The following is a 16,807-nucleotide window of genomic DNA, read 5'->3' as shown; positions in this document are numbered from 1 at the left end:
AACAATAACACTTCAGTTAGACATATTTTAATGAGTCTGATGCAGTAAAACAAACATATCCCCCCCCATTACACTTAAAAATCTGACTTTGTCCCCCTGTCCCTGCTAAGCTGTAGCATTGCTGCCCCCCAGGTAGAAAAGGCTACAGAGCTGTAATTACTCTAAACCAGTTATTATGAAATAGTCCAAGGATGCTGTAAAGAGATTCTGCAGCATCCGTGTGACCTTTGTTGCACCCTTAACCTCTCTCTTTTGATATGCTCATTGATCTATGAAACCTGCAATTAGAACGCAGGCATTTTCAAAGGAAGACAACTTATTTAAGCTAGAGACGCACGCGGCAACATCAATGAATGAATCATTAATTATACACACGGGTAAATTATAAGTACAACCAAACAACATCTGCCAAAAAATAATGCACCCCACAAAAAGGCTTCTCTCTTGCAATGATGTCTTACTCCCCGGAAAACTCATGAGAAGGAAAGTCCTAGGATAGTGGCTCAGATTGCAAATACAGGAGGGTTGTTAAGCACCTGGCAGGCTAAAATATAGGCTCGGCTGTCAGAATTCTGACTATAAAATATGGATTTTATGGAAGAAAAACAAACCTTACTTCCATTTGAATTGTAAAGTGTTTGATGCATCCAACAAGTGAAGCCATCTGCATCTGTATGATCACTTAAATGTACTTACCATAGTTTAGAAAATGTTCAGTCATCATCATTTATTATCTATACCCCGCCTATCTGGCTGGGTTTCCCCAGCCACTCAAAGATGGGACGTGCTTGTTGGTTTGTTTACCCGTCCATGGTACTGCCATAGTTTTGTTTTCTAACTGCTAAGCAGACAACGGTCAATCCCGAAATATCTTCCTTCCATGTATCTTCCCTACTGCCTGGAAGATAGGTGAGGCTATGAACACAGTACCTGCTCTCCAAAATTGCTTGTTCCACACTAGATGTTTTCTCTTTGCGAGAGAGTTCCAGCGAATGTTGGCTCACAGCGGACAAAAACTTGAGTATCAGCTTTGTGCTCTCTGTTTTGCCAGCACCACTTTCACCGCTGGAAGACAAAAGGAAAACAAGACTTAAATTAGTTAACTGTACCAATGATCTCATACCTTGAAAATTCAAGAAGACTTGTTGGACGCTTATTGAAAAAAAAGGCTTTTTACGTCTGTGAGTGGCAGTAATTACGATTTCATTTTTTAAAAAAATTAAAAATGGTTTCCCCCCCCCCCATTTTTTGTTAGCCATCGCAAGAGCATATTGCTGGCTAGTGAACCAGGATATACATTTTAAATAAATAAATAATATTTATTGTTAGACGCGGTCTGAGAAATGGTATCCAGGCAGGTAATCAGAAGCAGAGCTTCTGAGAGCTAAGATAAATCAATGTCGCATTTAATAGACTTTGCGCAGAGCCTGAAATCTGAGAACCATATAAATCGGAGAACCAGTCTTTGCTACACTGCGAACTAAGCTTCTTTGACTGAGAGTTGCTGTTATTTATACTTACACCCTACCCATTAAGAAATAAGAAATGACACTCAACAATATAAGAATGCATCTCCCAAGGTAAAAGTAGCTGGCATCTAAACTATCAGCATCTAAATTACTACACCCCTTGCCCACTCCATGTGGGGAAAAGCTGTATATTTTCATTGGAAGGCCATACAGCTGATTGGTGTGTGTGTGTTTTGCAGCTCCTTTTACAGTGGAAAGCAAACATTAGAGATCCAGTCACATTCATAATTTGGCCACAGATGCACTTGAAAATTGTATCTGCCATTTTGTCCGGTTTCTGATACGTGACAAGCACTTTTTAAGAATGTTTCGGGTGGTTAGTTATCGCCAGCTTCCTTTTACTCCTCCTCCTCTACCAGCTTTCTCTGTTTTTTGCCATCATATAATAATAATAATAATTTATTATTTATACCCCGCCCATCTGGCTGGGTTTCCCCAGCCACTCTGGGTGGCTTCTAACTGAATATTAAAAACAATACAGCATCAGACATTAAAAACTTCCCTAAACAGGGCCGCCTTCAGTTGACTTTTAAAAGTAAAATAGTTGTTTATTGCCTTGACATCTGCTGGGAGGGTGTTCCACAGGGCAGGCGCCACTACCAAGAAGGCCCTCTGCCTGGTTCCCTGTAACTTGGCTTCTCGCAGCAAGGGAACTGCCCTCGGTGCTGGATCTCAGTGTCCGGGCTGAACGATGGGGGTGGAGACGCTCCTTCAGGTATACTGGGCTGAAGCTGTTTAGGGCTTTCAAGGTCAGCACCAACACTTTGAATTTTGCTCGGAAACGTACTGGGAGCCAATGAAGATCTTTCATGACCGGAGTTATATGGTCTTGGCGGCCACTCCCAGTCACCAGTCTAGCTGCCGCATTCTGGATTAATTGCAGTTTCCAAGTCACCTTCAAAGGTAGCCCCACGTAGAGTGCATTGCAGTAGTCCAAGCGGGAGATAACTAGAGCATGCACCACTCTGGCAACAGTCATCTCTTAGATACATGACATATAAATAATCATAATATATTTTGAGGGGGACAGGTCTGCATCCAATATTTCCACTTATTTACAAAGATAGTTCCCACTCAAACACTTCTGGATTAATGTGCTATGAGGGATCACACGCAAAATCTCGAAAGCTACATAATCTCAAATGGCAACATGCCCTTTCGACCAAACACATGCACTCTCCAAACACACTTCGGTTCAACCTCTGGGCTCCGTATCTTGCACAACGGAGAAGAGATAAGGCCAAAGAGTTTGCCAAATCCATCCTTTTATCTTGGTATGTCAGAATAAACCTCCCTGTGGAAAAAGTCTGATGCTTGTCCAAAGAGCAATTTGCTTTATGTTCCTCTTAAAGGCTGAAGAAAGAGTCTTTGAGGCTTCCAGGAGACTGTTTAAAGGCAACGATACCATAATCAGATACATTTCACATTTTGGGCATAATTGCCTTGGACAAATCATTCCTTCCTGCCATGTCCACCACAATCCTGGCTGCTTTTAAAGGGGGCGGGGAATCTTGTTTTTCTTTTAATCATATCCCATGCCCCATACTAGTGCAATAATAATAATAATAATAATAATAATAATAATAATAATAGTAATAAATTTTATTTCTACCCTGCCCTCCCCGGTTCAGAAAACCGGGCTCAGGGCGGCTAACAACAAATTTAAAACACTTAATTGATGCAACAAAAAAACAGCATAAAATACAGTATAAACGTGAATAACAATAAATTCAGAATTCAAAAATCAATTTAGGGGGGAAATCCATCCAATAAACATTAGATGATCACCAGGACTAGCTGGCTAAATTAGTCCTATTTGGGCCAGCGAGGAGACCAGGGGAGAATTAGCTGTGGGATCCAGAGTGGGTAATATTCATAAAAAGGGGAAGGGGAGGGAAGGAAGGGGAATAAAAGATCGGGCTAAGTTCAAATTGAAAGCCAGGCAGAATAGCTCTGTCTTACAGGCCCTGTGGAAGGAAGTTAAATCAGCATGCGCAGTTGCCAGGTTGCACCTGCAGTCGCTAGTGGCAACCAGACATTTAATTTTAGCAACCAGCGGGGGAAACCGCCGGCATACTCTGCCAGAGCAAGCAACCACTGGCAGAAAATAACTCTTTTTCAAAATGGCGCCAGGCTGCATCTTCTGCTGGAAAGCAGCCTGTGAGTTGGAATCAGGCTGCTACCAACACAAACTTGCTGCCTGCAGCTCCTCCTCTCTCTACAAACCTCTCCGACTTTGTCAGGTAGCCAGTATAAAAGAAAAACACTCTTTTTGCCTCTGTGAGTCAAGAAAGCAGAGCTTTGCAGGGTTGCTGGAAATCATGGTTGGTTTACCAAGCTCCGCCAAAATTTGTAGACCCATTTCTATCGCACTTTAGAAGATTCCTAAGCATCTCAAATATCCTACCTCAGTCACCCTTACAACAGCCTTACAAGGGAGGTCAAGGCTGCAAATGGAGGGAATATTCACTTCGTGACAGAGGCGCTTTGGTTTAAGCCAGCAGCTGAGTCTCGCATTACTCACTGTCTCAGTAAAATATAGACCTGTCTCGGAAGTCGAACGGAATCTGTTCTGCAAGTCCGTTCAACTTCCGAAAAGTTCAGAAACCAAGGTGCAGCTTCCGATTGGTTCCCAACTGCGCAGCCGCGCTGGAAACGACAGTGGAAGCCGCGCCAGACATTTGGCTTCCCCCCAAAATTTGAAAACTGGAACACTCACTTCTGGTTTTCAATCGTTCAGGAGCAGAACATTCAACTCCCAAGGCATTTGGGAGCTGAGATATGACTGTATTGACTGTTTGAAGTTCACAGCAAATAATAATAATAATAATAATAATAATAATAATAATAATAAATTTCTTGTACCCCACCCATATGGCTTGGGTTGCCCCAGCCACTCTGTGTGGCTTTCAACAAAATACAACAGGATAAAACTAAACATCAAACATTAAACGCTTCCCTACACAGGGCTGCCTTCAGATGTCTACGGAAGGTTATATAATTGTTTAACGCTTCAACATCTGATGGGTAGGCGTTCCGCGGGGCAGGCACCACTACCAAGAAGGCCCTGTGCCTGGTTCCCTGCAACTTCACTTCTTGCAGTGAGGGAACCGCCAGAAGGCCCTCAGTGCTGGATCTCAGTGTCCAGGCTGAGCGATGAGGCAGAGACGCTCCTTCAGGCACACGGGAGCACTGACCCTCTGCACAAGTTGAAGAAAACATCTATCAGTCGCCCAATAACCCATTATATTCATATTGTCGCCAATTGTCAGATAGAGAACTTGCTTGAGTCTGCACAAAACCCAAAGCAAAGCTGTAAATAATAAGGCAATCCGCTAGAGGGCACTTGCTTCCTTTTAGAAACCATCCCCAAATCCAAATGTATTGCTTTGCTTCTAGCGTTCATTACTTGCAGACAAGCAAGTTACAAAGCATACCATACTAATGTAGGTGCCGTTCACCTGACATCACATACGGTCATGGGAAAAAGAAAGTGCACCCTCTTTGAATTCAATGGATTAAATATGAAGACATAATAACAATATTCTGTTCCTTAGCAGGTCTTAAAATTAGGCAAACACAACCTCAGTTGAACAGCAGCACATGACATATCACACCGTGTCATGATTTATTTAACAGAAATAAAGCCAAAATTGAGAAATCATGTGTGGAAAAACTAAGTATACCCTTACTGCTTCCATAGGATTAATTTTATATGAAAATTTTATTAATTTTTCAGTTATACAATTTAAAATACTCTTTTAACATCCCTGAAATTTCAATGACTTCCCTTCTCTTTCCGTGGTTAATTTTGCATATCAAAGATTCCTGCATATTTTACAAAAACTAAACCATTCAATATTCCATTAATACATCCATCAAACCTTATTTATACTGTTGAATTTTTCTTAATGCTGCCAAAGTTTTCAGGTGTACACAATTTCCCCCCGTATATTCAATAAACATTTTCTAATCTTCTCTAAATGTATGTTCTTCCTGTTCTCTTATTCTATATGTTAAGTCTGCAAGCTGCGTATAGTCTGTCAGCTCAAGTTGCCATTCTTCTTTAGTTAGGACCTCACTCACTTTCCATTTTGGGGCTAATGAAATATGGGCTGCAGTAGTAGCATACATAAATAACCCTTTTGCTGGTCTGGAGAATTCAGGTGTGTTTTAGCGCAATGCCAGGGAGGAAAGACAGCACGATGCTCTTAGAGAAGTGATTGCTACTGCCCACGAAACTGGGGAAGGGTTCTAAGGCCATCTCCATCCAATGTAAAGTCCATCATTCTACAGTGAGAAAGGTTATTCAAAAGTGGAAAACACTTGAGACAGTTGCCAATCTTCCCAGGAGTGGATGGCTCAGCAAATTCATGGCAATGCTCAGAGGAAATTGCAAAAAACACACACCCAAGAGTTACATCTCATGCTCTACAGGCCTCAGTTAGCATGTTAAATGTTGAAGTTCATGACAGTACAATTAAGACGGAACAAGTATGGTTTGTTTGGAAAGGGTTGCCAGGAGAAAACCTCTTCTCTCTAAAAAGAATGTGGCAGCATGGCTTAGGTTTGCAAAGTTGCATGTGAAAAAACCACAAGACTTCTGGAACAATGTCCTCTGGACAGATGAGACCCAAGTGGAGATGTTTGACACCTGGGAATTTCCGTCTGAGTTATCCCCAACAAAAAGGACTCTGGGTTTTTTGTTTTTGGAACAGTACTTTTAAACATTTTTTTAATTCATCATGAATTATTTCCCAAATACTCTTTTACCCTTTTACAGGTCCACCACATATGATAAAACATACCCTCAATCTCTGGGACATGGGTGGCGCTGTAGGTTAAACCACAGAGCCTAGGACTTGCCGATCAGAAGGTCGGTGGATCGAATCCCCGCGATGGGGTGAGCTCCCGTTGCTCGGTCCCTGCTCCTGTCAACCTAGCAGTTTGAAAGCATGTCAAAGTGCAAGTAGATAAATAGGTACTGCTCCGGCAGGAAGGTAAACGGCGTTTCCGTGCACTGCTCTGGTTCGCCAGAAGCGGCTTAGTCATGCTGGCCACACGACCCGGAAGCTGTACGCCGGCTCCCTCGGCCAATAAAGTGAGATGAGCACCGCAACCCTAGAGTTGGTCACGACTGGACCTAACGGTCAGGGGTCCCTTTACCTTTACCCTCAATCTCATTACATCTCCAACACATTTCTATGATTCTACGTCCAAGAACCAGGTAACATTATTAATACTGGATATTGATTGACCACAACAAACCTCTTTAACTCACCTATTTCAAACACACTTGTTAATCCAACACACAAACACCCAGCACCTGCTCAACATAGTAGCCTAAATTGGAGGTGTGAGTCACAAGAAAAACCCACAAAGAAGAATCAAGGCAAGTCCAACATTTTACATTCCTAGTTTGACAACATCTTTTTTTAAGCGACCCAGACAACTATGCACTTGGGACTTTTTCCAGCTGGGCCGACAAGCTGCACAGAAATAGTAAGAGTCAATTCCATTAGCAACTTAAAGAGACTGGGATCTGTTTGACTGTAAGCTGGACAGCCAAGCATGCAACCCACAACGAAATCAGCTCTGCCATTTATTGCTGGACAGAGATGAAGGAACGCTGATACAAGTCCTACTGTATTTGGAATGAAACGTGTCACCGATAGCATAACATAGCAGCTTTCATCAGCAGTCGCCAAAAAAGAAAAGAAAAAAGTGACTAATGCTGAAAGGATTTCCTGCTTTCTCTGTGATGAGAAACCGCACGGCGTTTGACAGTTCCAAGGATCTTGTCCCACACCCAAGTGTTTTTGGCAATAGCCCATCTCACTCCTGGCTATGCCTGTTCACTGTAGAAACTTGTTTACTGTTAATTCGTTTGATTCAATTGTTTAAAAAAGACTTTTTCAGTACTGTGTCTGCAGATGGTTAGGTGCCTCATGTCCCAGATCATAAGATGGGTGGATAAACAGATGGATGAATGGATGGAGATAGATAGATGATGATAGATAGATAGATAGATAGATAGATAGATAGATAGATAGATCCACAGTAGGTAGATGCCATGAGTGCGAGTAGTGCCCTGGTCTAAACCACTGAGCCTCTTGGATTTGCTGATCAGATGGTTGGCTGGTCGAATCCCCGCAACGGTGTGAGCTCCCGTTGTTCTGTCCCAGCTCCTGCCAACCTAGCAGTTTGAAAGCATGCTAGCGCAAGGAGATAAATAGGTACCACTGCGACGGAAAAGTAAACGGCATTTCCGTGTGCTCTAGTTTCCGTCACGGTGTCCTGTTGTGGCAGAAGCAGTTTAGTCATGCTGGCCACATGACCTGGAAATCTGTCTGTGGGCTCCCTTGGCCTGAAAGCGAGATGAGTGCTGCAACCCCGTAGTTGCCTTTGACTGGACTTAACCTTCCAGGGGTCCTTTTCCTTCACCTTTACCTAGATGTGATGGGCTGGATTGATGCAGAGGAATGGTGGGAGGAACCAGCTGAGGAACCACCAAGGGAGGAAATCTCAGAGCCCTGTGGTGGGACAACAATAAGTGGGCAGATGGAGAAGACTGGGAGGAGGAGAGGGTGTCAGAAGCTGAAGCTATAACAGGGCTTAGTGAGCTGGGAGAGTCAGTGGCAGAGAGAAGTGCAGAATCAGAGGCAGAATCAGATGAGAGGGAGGAGGAAGGTCAAGAGGGAAAGATGAGTCTGGTTGGTGAAGGGGCACAGGTTTCTCTCCCTCCTGCTGCAACAAGCTCCCCTCTCCCTGTCTCTCAGAACCAGAAGAGGGCTGAAACGAGTGGAGCAATGGCAGACTGCATGCAGGCACAGTCTTCGATTGCTTAGAAAAAGCCCCAGAGAGGGGACTAGGCAGGGACTTTCCACCTCGGCAAGTCATGTTCATGGAGTAAGACCACTGAGAATGAGCTGCTCTGCTCATTAGGCCTGACACTCGACCAAGTCTGTGGAAGTTGTGCTTTTGCTAATAAAGAGTTAAGTCCAACTTTGAACTGTGTATTTACTGACCGGCACGCTTCCTGCAACAGTATCATTAAAAAATGGATGTTTACCGTGACACAACATTGACCCAATGTAGGGAAACAAGTGGCAGCATGTCCAAGGGGCTTTCTGGAAGTCCTGTGATTCCAGAACACTGCCTTAAGGTCTCTTCCTGCTTTAGATTTTGTTCTTGGGTTGCCCTGCCCATGCCAACTGGTGTGAGCCGAGAATAGAAGAGATGCATTTTAAGCGCTGCTTTCTTCAGCAAACTATATCAGGAAGCCGGAGACTGACAGTTTCCCAGTAGCTACTTCCGCGTATTTCACTGACAAAAACAGCAAATTAAGTGAGGGGGGCACACAATATTCAAATTCAAGCTTCAGTGTCCACATAAAGATAGCAAAAATGTGTGTTAAAATTATGTTAATGGTGGCACTGCAAAGAGCGATCTTTGAATGCGGTAGTCTGAGCTACCTCACTGCATGAACGAAACAGGCCTTTGGGGAAAGGCGTGGTCTCTGTGTTTCAAGCAGTACTCTGGAAATGGCTTGCCTTCTCTCTCGTCAAAGGGAAGAGTGCTATTCTCCAAAAAAGAAGTGAAATTTATTGTAAAACCAGCTGAGGCCCAGCGAAACCTCAACAACTTCTATGAGATGAATGTGAGCTTTAGTAATATCTGACTAATCACAGCTCCCGGCATGCGTACCCACGAATACATGTTTATGACCCTCAGACATATTAATTAATACATTAATTTCATACTAAGCGCTAAACTATCCATGAAGCATAATCATGTGGTTCAGCTCTTCCTGAGACTGTTTCCATTTCAGAGTTCACATGAAGAGATGGCATGATTCACTCCACCAGACCAAGCAACAAAACTCCTCACACCTAGAAAATTTGCACATTAAGAAGAAAGCTGCGTGGCTAGCCTTTTGGCTAGCATGCTGTCTTTCCATGTGCAGGAAATTTGTTTGCATGTGGTATTTCCCAAGCATCCAGTCCCCTACCTGTAGTTATACAACATAGGAAAAGCTGTAACACGTAATTGCATTAAATGTTCACAGTTCCTCCTTGGAAGTGCTTTTCTAAAAAATTTTTGACACGTATAAAAGTGCAACTTTTATGGGTGCTTCTAGGCTTAGCACATAGCTGCATAAGGTAAAGGTAAAGGGACCCCTGACCATTAGGTCCAGTCGTGACCGACTCTGGGGTTGCGGTGCTCATCTCGCTTTACTGGCCGAGGGAGGCGGCGTACAGCTTCCAGCATGACTAAGCCGCTTCTGGTGAACCAGAGCAGCGTATGGAAATGCTGTTTAACTTCCCGCTGGAGCGGTACCTATTTATCTACTTACACTTTGACGTGCTTTCAAACTGCTAGGTTGGCAGGAGCAGGGACCGAGCAACAGGAGCTCACCCTGTCGCGGGGATTCGAACCACCGACCTTCTGATCGGCAAGCCCTAGGCTCTGTGGTTTAACCCACAGTGCCACCCGCATCTCACATTGCTGTATATGCTATCATATAATATTATTGGTACTGGTATTACAAACAAGTAAGAACAGTAATTCTCTGTCTAGCTGGCAGAATGGTATCCTGGCAGCTACTTGCTTGAACTAAAGGTACTAATCCCACCTTTCATGTCTCCAAAAGCACAATAAGACGTGCGGTGCAACATCAGCACCAATCAGCATTAGTAAAGTCACGAAATGGCACCCCCCTCATAAAAACCCCCAATGAACATCAGGGCCAATGTTGGAAACTATTCTATCCTCATTAAAGGAAAGCACAGTTGCGTTAAACAACAGACAAAACAACCAAGCTCCATTAAGCAGATTAAACCAGCCAACATGTTCAGGAGTTTTCATTATAGTTGCTGTCATTATTCACGGGCTTCCTGAAGATCTTTTTTTGATGGATTGTGTTTATTCAAGACTCCTGGTGACAAATTAATCCTCTGTGCAGCAAGGCAACAAACCAGTGGGAAAAATCAGTGTTCAGAGTGAGACGAGGTCTAAGGGAACAGGCCAGAGCGTGTGGAGTGCCGATATATGTGTTTATTAAATGACCACAGGACAGATATTTAGCCAAGACGGCTTTGTCATTTAAGAAGCCATTTAGATCATGCAGCAAAGCTACGTCTCCACAAATCTCATGATTAATGGAGTCCTAGGGGAAAGAATTAAGAGTACCCCCTGTCCGTATTCAAGCAACTGGTGTGATCCCATACACATCTAAGATTCAGCAACAATTAAAGAGTATTTCGGTACCTGATGAGAACACACTGGTTGTCATGACGCTTCCATAGGCAGCGGTAGCACTCATTGGCAACAGCAAATATATGAGGCGAAATCTCTCCCAAGTGGTGCCGGCTATAATGCTCCACCGTGGCGTGGTCGTAGAGGCCCGGAATGGTCTTATAGGGGTTAACGGAGGCAACGATGGAACCAATGTAAGTCTGGAAAAAAGAAAGACATAGGATTCTGGGACAAGGTGTACATGTGATTACAAGACATTTGAGTTCACGAGTTAACCTTTAATATGGCACAGCAAGTTTTAAGCACAGCAATGTCCAGAATTGCAAGGAAAAGGAAAAGAATGGAAAACAACCAAAGGAAACAGTTGCACAGTACTGTGCTTGCTAAGGCTATAAAATGCACATTTTAAGACTTAGGACATAATCCACTCGGAAGGCCTACAATAACGAGCCTTATGAGTGACTTTCTTAATTTTAGGAGACTGTTGCCAGGGCACCACCATACTTCCACCCACAACAGTAACTGGTCAAAGATGTTTTGTTTGATCTATTAGAATATGACAAGATGCCCTTATCAGCATTAAGTGGATAAAAATCAAGGATTAAATAGAACTGTATCCAAGGTAAAACCAACCAACAGAAGTGTGTAAAGAGGCTATACAGCCTCGGGTTAAGAACTTAATTCGTTCCGGAGGTCCGTTCTTAACCTGAAACTGTTCTTAACCTGAAGCACCACTTTAGCTAATGGGGCCTCCTGCTGCCGCCGCACCGGCAGAGCACAATTTCTGTTCTCATCCTGAAGCAAAGTTCTTAACCCGAGGTACTATTTCTGGGTTAGCGGAGCCTGTAACCCGAAGCGTATGTAACCCAAGGTACCACTGTACAGTTAAAAAGTTCATATAAATATTTATATGTATATATTAATAATAATAATAATAATAATAATAATAATAATAATAATAATAATATCTTTATTGTCTTTATCTTTATCTTTATTATTACTGCTCCATAAAAACACTAATTAATTAATTACTCCAAGTATTTCTTGCAGTAAATTTTGGGCTCGCCACCTATGCAGCTACAGCAAAATTTGAAACTCTGAATGTAACAACTTTTTATTGGTTGGGTGCAGGGCAAATTGTTTACACTAAGATCAGAATCGGCCAAACCGTCTTAAGATGGTTCACTGCATTTTCTCCTGGGTTTGGTATAAATACCATTCGAGATGTGCACGTAAATGGCAAATGTTCTCAACCAGTGAAACTCCACAAATACCAACCCGTTGGTCGAAAAGGTTCATCTAGCATTGTCCCACTGAGTATGCCTAGTTTGGAATGTCAATGCAAAAAGAGGGAGAGAGAGATAGATTCTGCGAGTCATGGAAGTTTTTGTGCAACAAAGAGAGGAAGAAAATAAAGATGAATGGGTTGGTTCCGTATCCTCATTGGGGATTAAGGGACCAATCCTATAGCAGGATCTGCAGGGATGAACGCTGCTGGAATCCAGAGGATCTCCAGCGGAGCCAAGCGGTCCCTGATGCAGTTGGGTTATGCCAGCACAACTTCCCAGGCTCAGCTCGACTGGAAATATGCTGGGCATAATTCCTCCATCCCAGCTTCGCTTGGACCCAGCTGGCAAAGCCAAGCCAAGCCTTGGAGAGCTGAAACTAGTGTAAACCCTTAAAAAGGGGGTCATTTCAGAGGTGTGTCAAAGGCAGGACCGGGGAGGGGGAGAGATGCTAAACCCGTTCAGCTAGGTGACATAACCTGGCAGCAAAACATAAATATAACTAGCAAAAAAGAGCGGTTTAACTAAAAAACTACTTTTAAAGGCTTGTTTTTCCTCTGCCAGGCTTAGGCAGTATTGAATCTTGTTCACCCAGCATTGGAACGATAAGGTACAGGACGCGACCCAGCCGTATTACGTACTAGGAATAACCTGAGAGCCATCTTTCTTCTCTCTCTCTCTCTCTCTCTTAACTTGCATGGATAACTGAATTCTGTTCTTCCTGGTTGTACCTTGTGTTGAAATTTGTACAAGCGAGCAATTCCGAATATCTTATCTTTTCTACAACCACCATTATTTTGTTCATGGGAAATCTGGAGCGTCGTAGAGGGGGAAAAAGCATCAAAGAAAAAACATACAAACTTCTATTTGGTGGCTACTGTACATTAGGTCACATCTCCTTCTCTTGCTTGCCATTCTGCCCTGTTATCATAAAGCTCATTACGCTTTTCTTTGTTTCCTTTGTTCTGTGAGCCAAGCGGGCCGACAAACTGAGCACAAGTCCGCACAAAAGAAGAAAGGAGGAGGCCCTGCAGTTTGCCATGCCCGTTCCCCCCCCCCCTTTAAATCCCGAAGAGAGTCGTAATTAATGGTCGCATGCATGCTAGCAACCTTGATTTACTGAAACCACGGTCAGGGCGGCCTGCATTTCAGCCCGTCTCGTGCTAATTTGTAAGGGACTGGATCCAGCTCTCTTCCTAAATTACAAGTTAAACGTTTAGAGGCCAAAACGTCTTTCTTAAAAGCCTTAGTTTAACATGTCGCTGTGATTATATGTTTCCAGAAGCTACTGCCCAGTCAGGCCGTTTCTCTTACAGAAGCACCAAACCCTGTAATCATGTTTTATGTTCACACAAGAGCTCAAATGCCTCACAATGCAATGTAGCGCGCACAACATATTCAAACGCTCCCTCTAAAACGCAAACACAAGTTTCTTTGCTCAAGAAGAATGTGTTTTCTTTCCCACCATCTAATCCGGCAGCTGGTTACAGAATAAATGCTTCAGGAGAAGTACGAGAAAATAAGAGAGAGAACTTCTCACTTATAAAGCCAAAACCCAAGTTTCTTCTTTTTAAAAATTTTATTTATGCAATTCACTAGTTTTACAATCATTTTAACATTTCAAAACTTGACTTCCTTCCCCCTCTTTCTGCGGTTCCTTAAATTTATTTTTAATATCTTCTGCATATCCAAATAATTTCCTCATTTATTCATCTACTTCAAATATATACTCTTATAAAACTGCAGCAAAACCCAGGTTTCATTCATGCCAGAAAGAGAGAAGGAAATTTGTGTACTCCTCTGTTCACCTCAGTGGAAAAGCAGGATAGATTACAAGAAGATAACGATTAATCACAGATCCGAGAGCCCTGCCGGGTGAAATAGCTGGATAGAAGTTCTTTAAAATGATTAAGAGATTAAAGAAACAAAACTATTTGTGCCTTTCCACATACTTCCAAGACATAAAGGGATGCTTGCCCCAAAATTTAACCAGTGAAGAAGGTTTTACTGACATGATTAAAGGAGGTTTAAATACGTACAGCACTGATTACAGGGCCTTCTCAGTAGTGGCACCCACCCTGTGAAATGCCATCAGATGCCAAGGGGATGAGTAACTATATAACCTTTGGAAGGCATATGAAGGCAGCCCTTTATAGGGAAGCTTTTAATGTGCAATGTTTTATTATGGTTTTATATAAGTTGGAAGCTGCCCATAGTGGTTGGGATACAAATAAAATTGTTGTTGTTGCTGTTGTTGTTGTTGTTGTTGTCATCAAGAAATAGCTTTATGGCAGGTCCATTCTGAGGAAAAATACTGTAAGTGAGGGAGGAAAAACAACCCAACTCATCTTAAAGTGGACTGCCAGAACTGACTCTTGTCATGGATTTCACAAGATCTACTCAACTCTCTTTCCTCTTGGTTAGCAACTAGGGGCCAGTTGGTATTCCTCATGGGGTCAGGCCTGGCTGCAGAAACTCCAGCTGGTGGCCCCCCAATGTAACAACAAAATGTATTGCCTTTTATTGGACTCAACCTGGCTCCCTGCTACCCCACAACTTTACTGAGTGGCACCAGTTTTACGATTCAGCGCGTTATGCTGTAGATTGGAGAATATTTTTGTGGGAGACTGGAGGGTGCAAGGCTCTATTTTGAAGCATCAAGTTCCCTCACTGCCCCCCAACCACCCACTCTCTAACTTTATTCTGTTAGGAAAAAACATGGCAACGTTCTCTGTTTGTCGCTGGGAAAAGCTAAACAAAAGAAAGCTGAAGACTATTAAATAAGCGTCAAAAACAAGGCTACTGATTGAAATTAGAATTCTCCGTACCAGAACCATCTGCTTTCCAGACACTTGCTTATCATCCACAGAGCAAAAGAAAAAAGGTGTTTACATTTGCAAAATTACTTCAGTCTCCAGGAAAATTAAATCATCACCCAGAAGGAAGCCTTGCAGCAGCAATTTCCTAACTGCACCTCAACATCATCGAGAGTCAATATACAAGCATAACACTTCCCATCGCTTAACCATGGTTGCAGGCTTCAAGTATGGTGGCTATTTGTGCATTATCAAAAACATCTCCCCAAAAAGAAGGCACAGATTTGCGCAACATCTACATGTGTGAATTTATATACTCTGCTCCTACCTACAACGCACACCCAGTGAAAAAGTTGGCATTATGATAATAGTTTAGTCTCCTGTTAATCATGCTATTCTAAACGTGCATTTTATATCTGACTTCCTTTAGTAACATTTTCATTTGAAATGTTTGGGTTTTTTGCAACCCAGCCAGATGGGCGGGGTATAAACAAAACAAAAACTATTATTATTATTAACTTTGCTGCATCAAATGTGCATTCCGTTGTTGACTTCATTTGTAATGTTTCATTCTGAAATGTTTAAAGATAATATTTTAGTTTCCTGTTAATTCTGTTGCTTTGAATGTACACTTGACTTCCTACAGCAATGTTTTACTCTGGATTGTTTTATTTGATGTTTTAATATGCTGTGAACTGCTTTGAGATCTTTTCTTAAGATTATAGAGTGGTATAGAATTGAAATGAATAATAATAATAATATGCATAGATGTGAATTTATTAATAATGGCTGCAATTTAAAAAGAAACACAATACATCGCACCACACCGGGGAAGACTACTGTTGTTTACATTGCGCACTGTGTTGTAAGTTGCCTTGTGGAGCTTGGAGGAAGCGCAGGGCACAAAGTAAGCAAATAAATAAATCCAAATTATTATTTAGCCCAACTGTCTCATGGCTGGGGAAAAAGCTTCTGTTCCTAATAGCCAAAACATGTTTAGAACGTGGAAAAGAGGTTGGAGCAGTCACTGCAAAGGTGATTGGAAGGGATGGAGGGAGAAGGCAGGAATATTACATAACTGGGGGGAAATTGGCCAGGGATACACAATTATTACCCCTTCTGGGAAAAGTCAAGCAAGTTGCAAATACTTGTTGGAGGGTGAGGAGAGAACCTCCTTTCGGCATGGCACTATTACACAAAGTTCTTTATTATTCACATGGGCCTTGGGAACAGACTTCATTTCTATTTCATAAACGAGCCAACTATAGAAAGGTTGCTTAATGTTCCTTTCATATAATCATCCTTTGAAAAGTAACATGGAACTGCTATAGGGCGGACAGGAACTCCACAGTTATAGGGCTTAAGGCACGCTTCATATAAAACCGGGGTGCCAACTGGCTTTATGAGATGGGGGAGCAGCATGGCACCCCATTCCTCAAGCGCTATGTCCATTTTGAGCTAAGAGTGATTCTTTCCCTTTAGAAAGAACAAGCAACGGCCTCAGCACAAAGGGGTAGGACTGTAGAGTGCCTAGTTCACAAGTTATACAGTGGTACCTCGGGTTACAGACGCTTCAGGTTACATACGCTTCAGGTTACAGACTCTGCTAACCCAGAAATAGTGCTTCAGGTTAAGAACTTTGCTTCAGGATGAGAACTGAAATCGTGCAGCGGCGGCGCGGCGGCAGGAGGAGGCGGCCCCATTAGCTAAAGTGGTGCTTCAGGTTAAGAACAGTTTTGGGTTAAGTACGGACCTCCGGAACAAATTAAGTACTTAACCCAAGGTACCACTGTACTGTCCATTTACTGGGAGGCTGAATGGCATGTTAGGGGAGGGGTAGTATTTCTGGTGGCGCTGTGGTCTAAAACACTGAGCCTCTTGGGCTTGCTGATCAGAAGGTTGGTGGTTCGAATCCCCG

General features: G+C 42.8%; 1 protein-coding gene across 1 annotated transcript in view; it reads right to left on the bottom strand.

Moving 5' to 3' along the window:
- MYO10 (myosin X) overlaps positions 1-16,807 on the bottom strand; it is a 193,148-nt gene that overhangs the window by 84,606 nt on the left and 91,735 nt on the right. The window contains exons 4-5 of the mRNA XM_083624569.1: positions 10,800-10,987; positions 931-1,065 (exon numbers count right to left, since the gene is read on the bottom strand). Of these exons, the coding sequence (XP_083480695.1) occupies positions 931-1,065; positions 10,800-10,987 (323 nt within the window). The remainder of the gene's footprint in view (positions 1-930; positions 1,066-10,799; positions 10,988-16,807) is intronic.

The sequence above is a fragment of the Podarcis filfolensis genome (genome assembly GCF_964270895.1).
Source record: "Podarcis filfolensis genome assembly, chromosome: 7".
NCBI lineage: Eukaryota > Metazoa > Chordata > Lepidosauria > Squamata > Lacertidae > Podarcis > Podarcis filfolensis.
The sequence above is the reverse complement of the archived record's forward strand: the minus strand, read 5'-3'. Positions and strand labels throughout refer to the sequence as shown.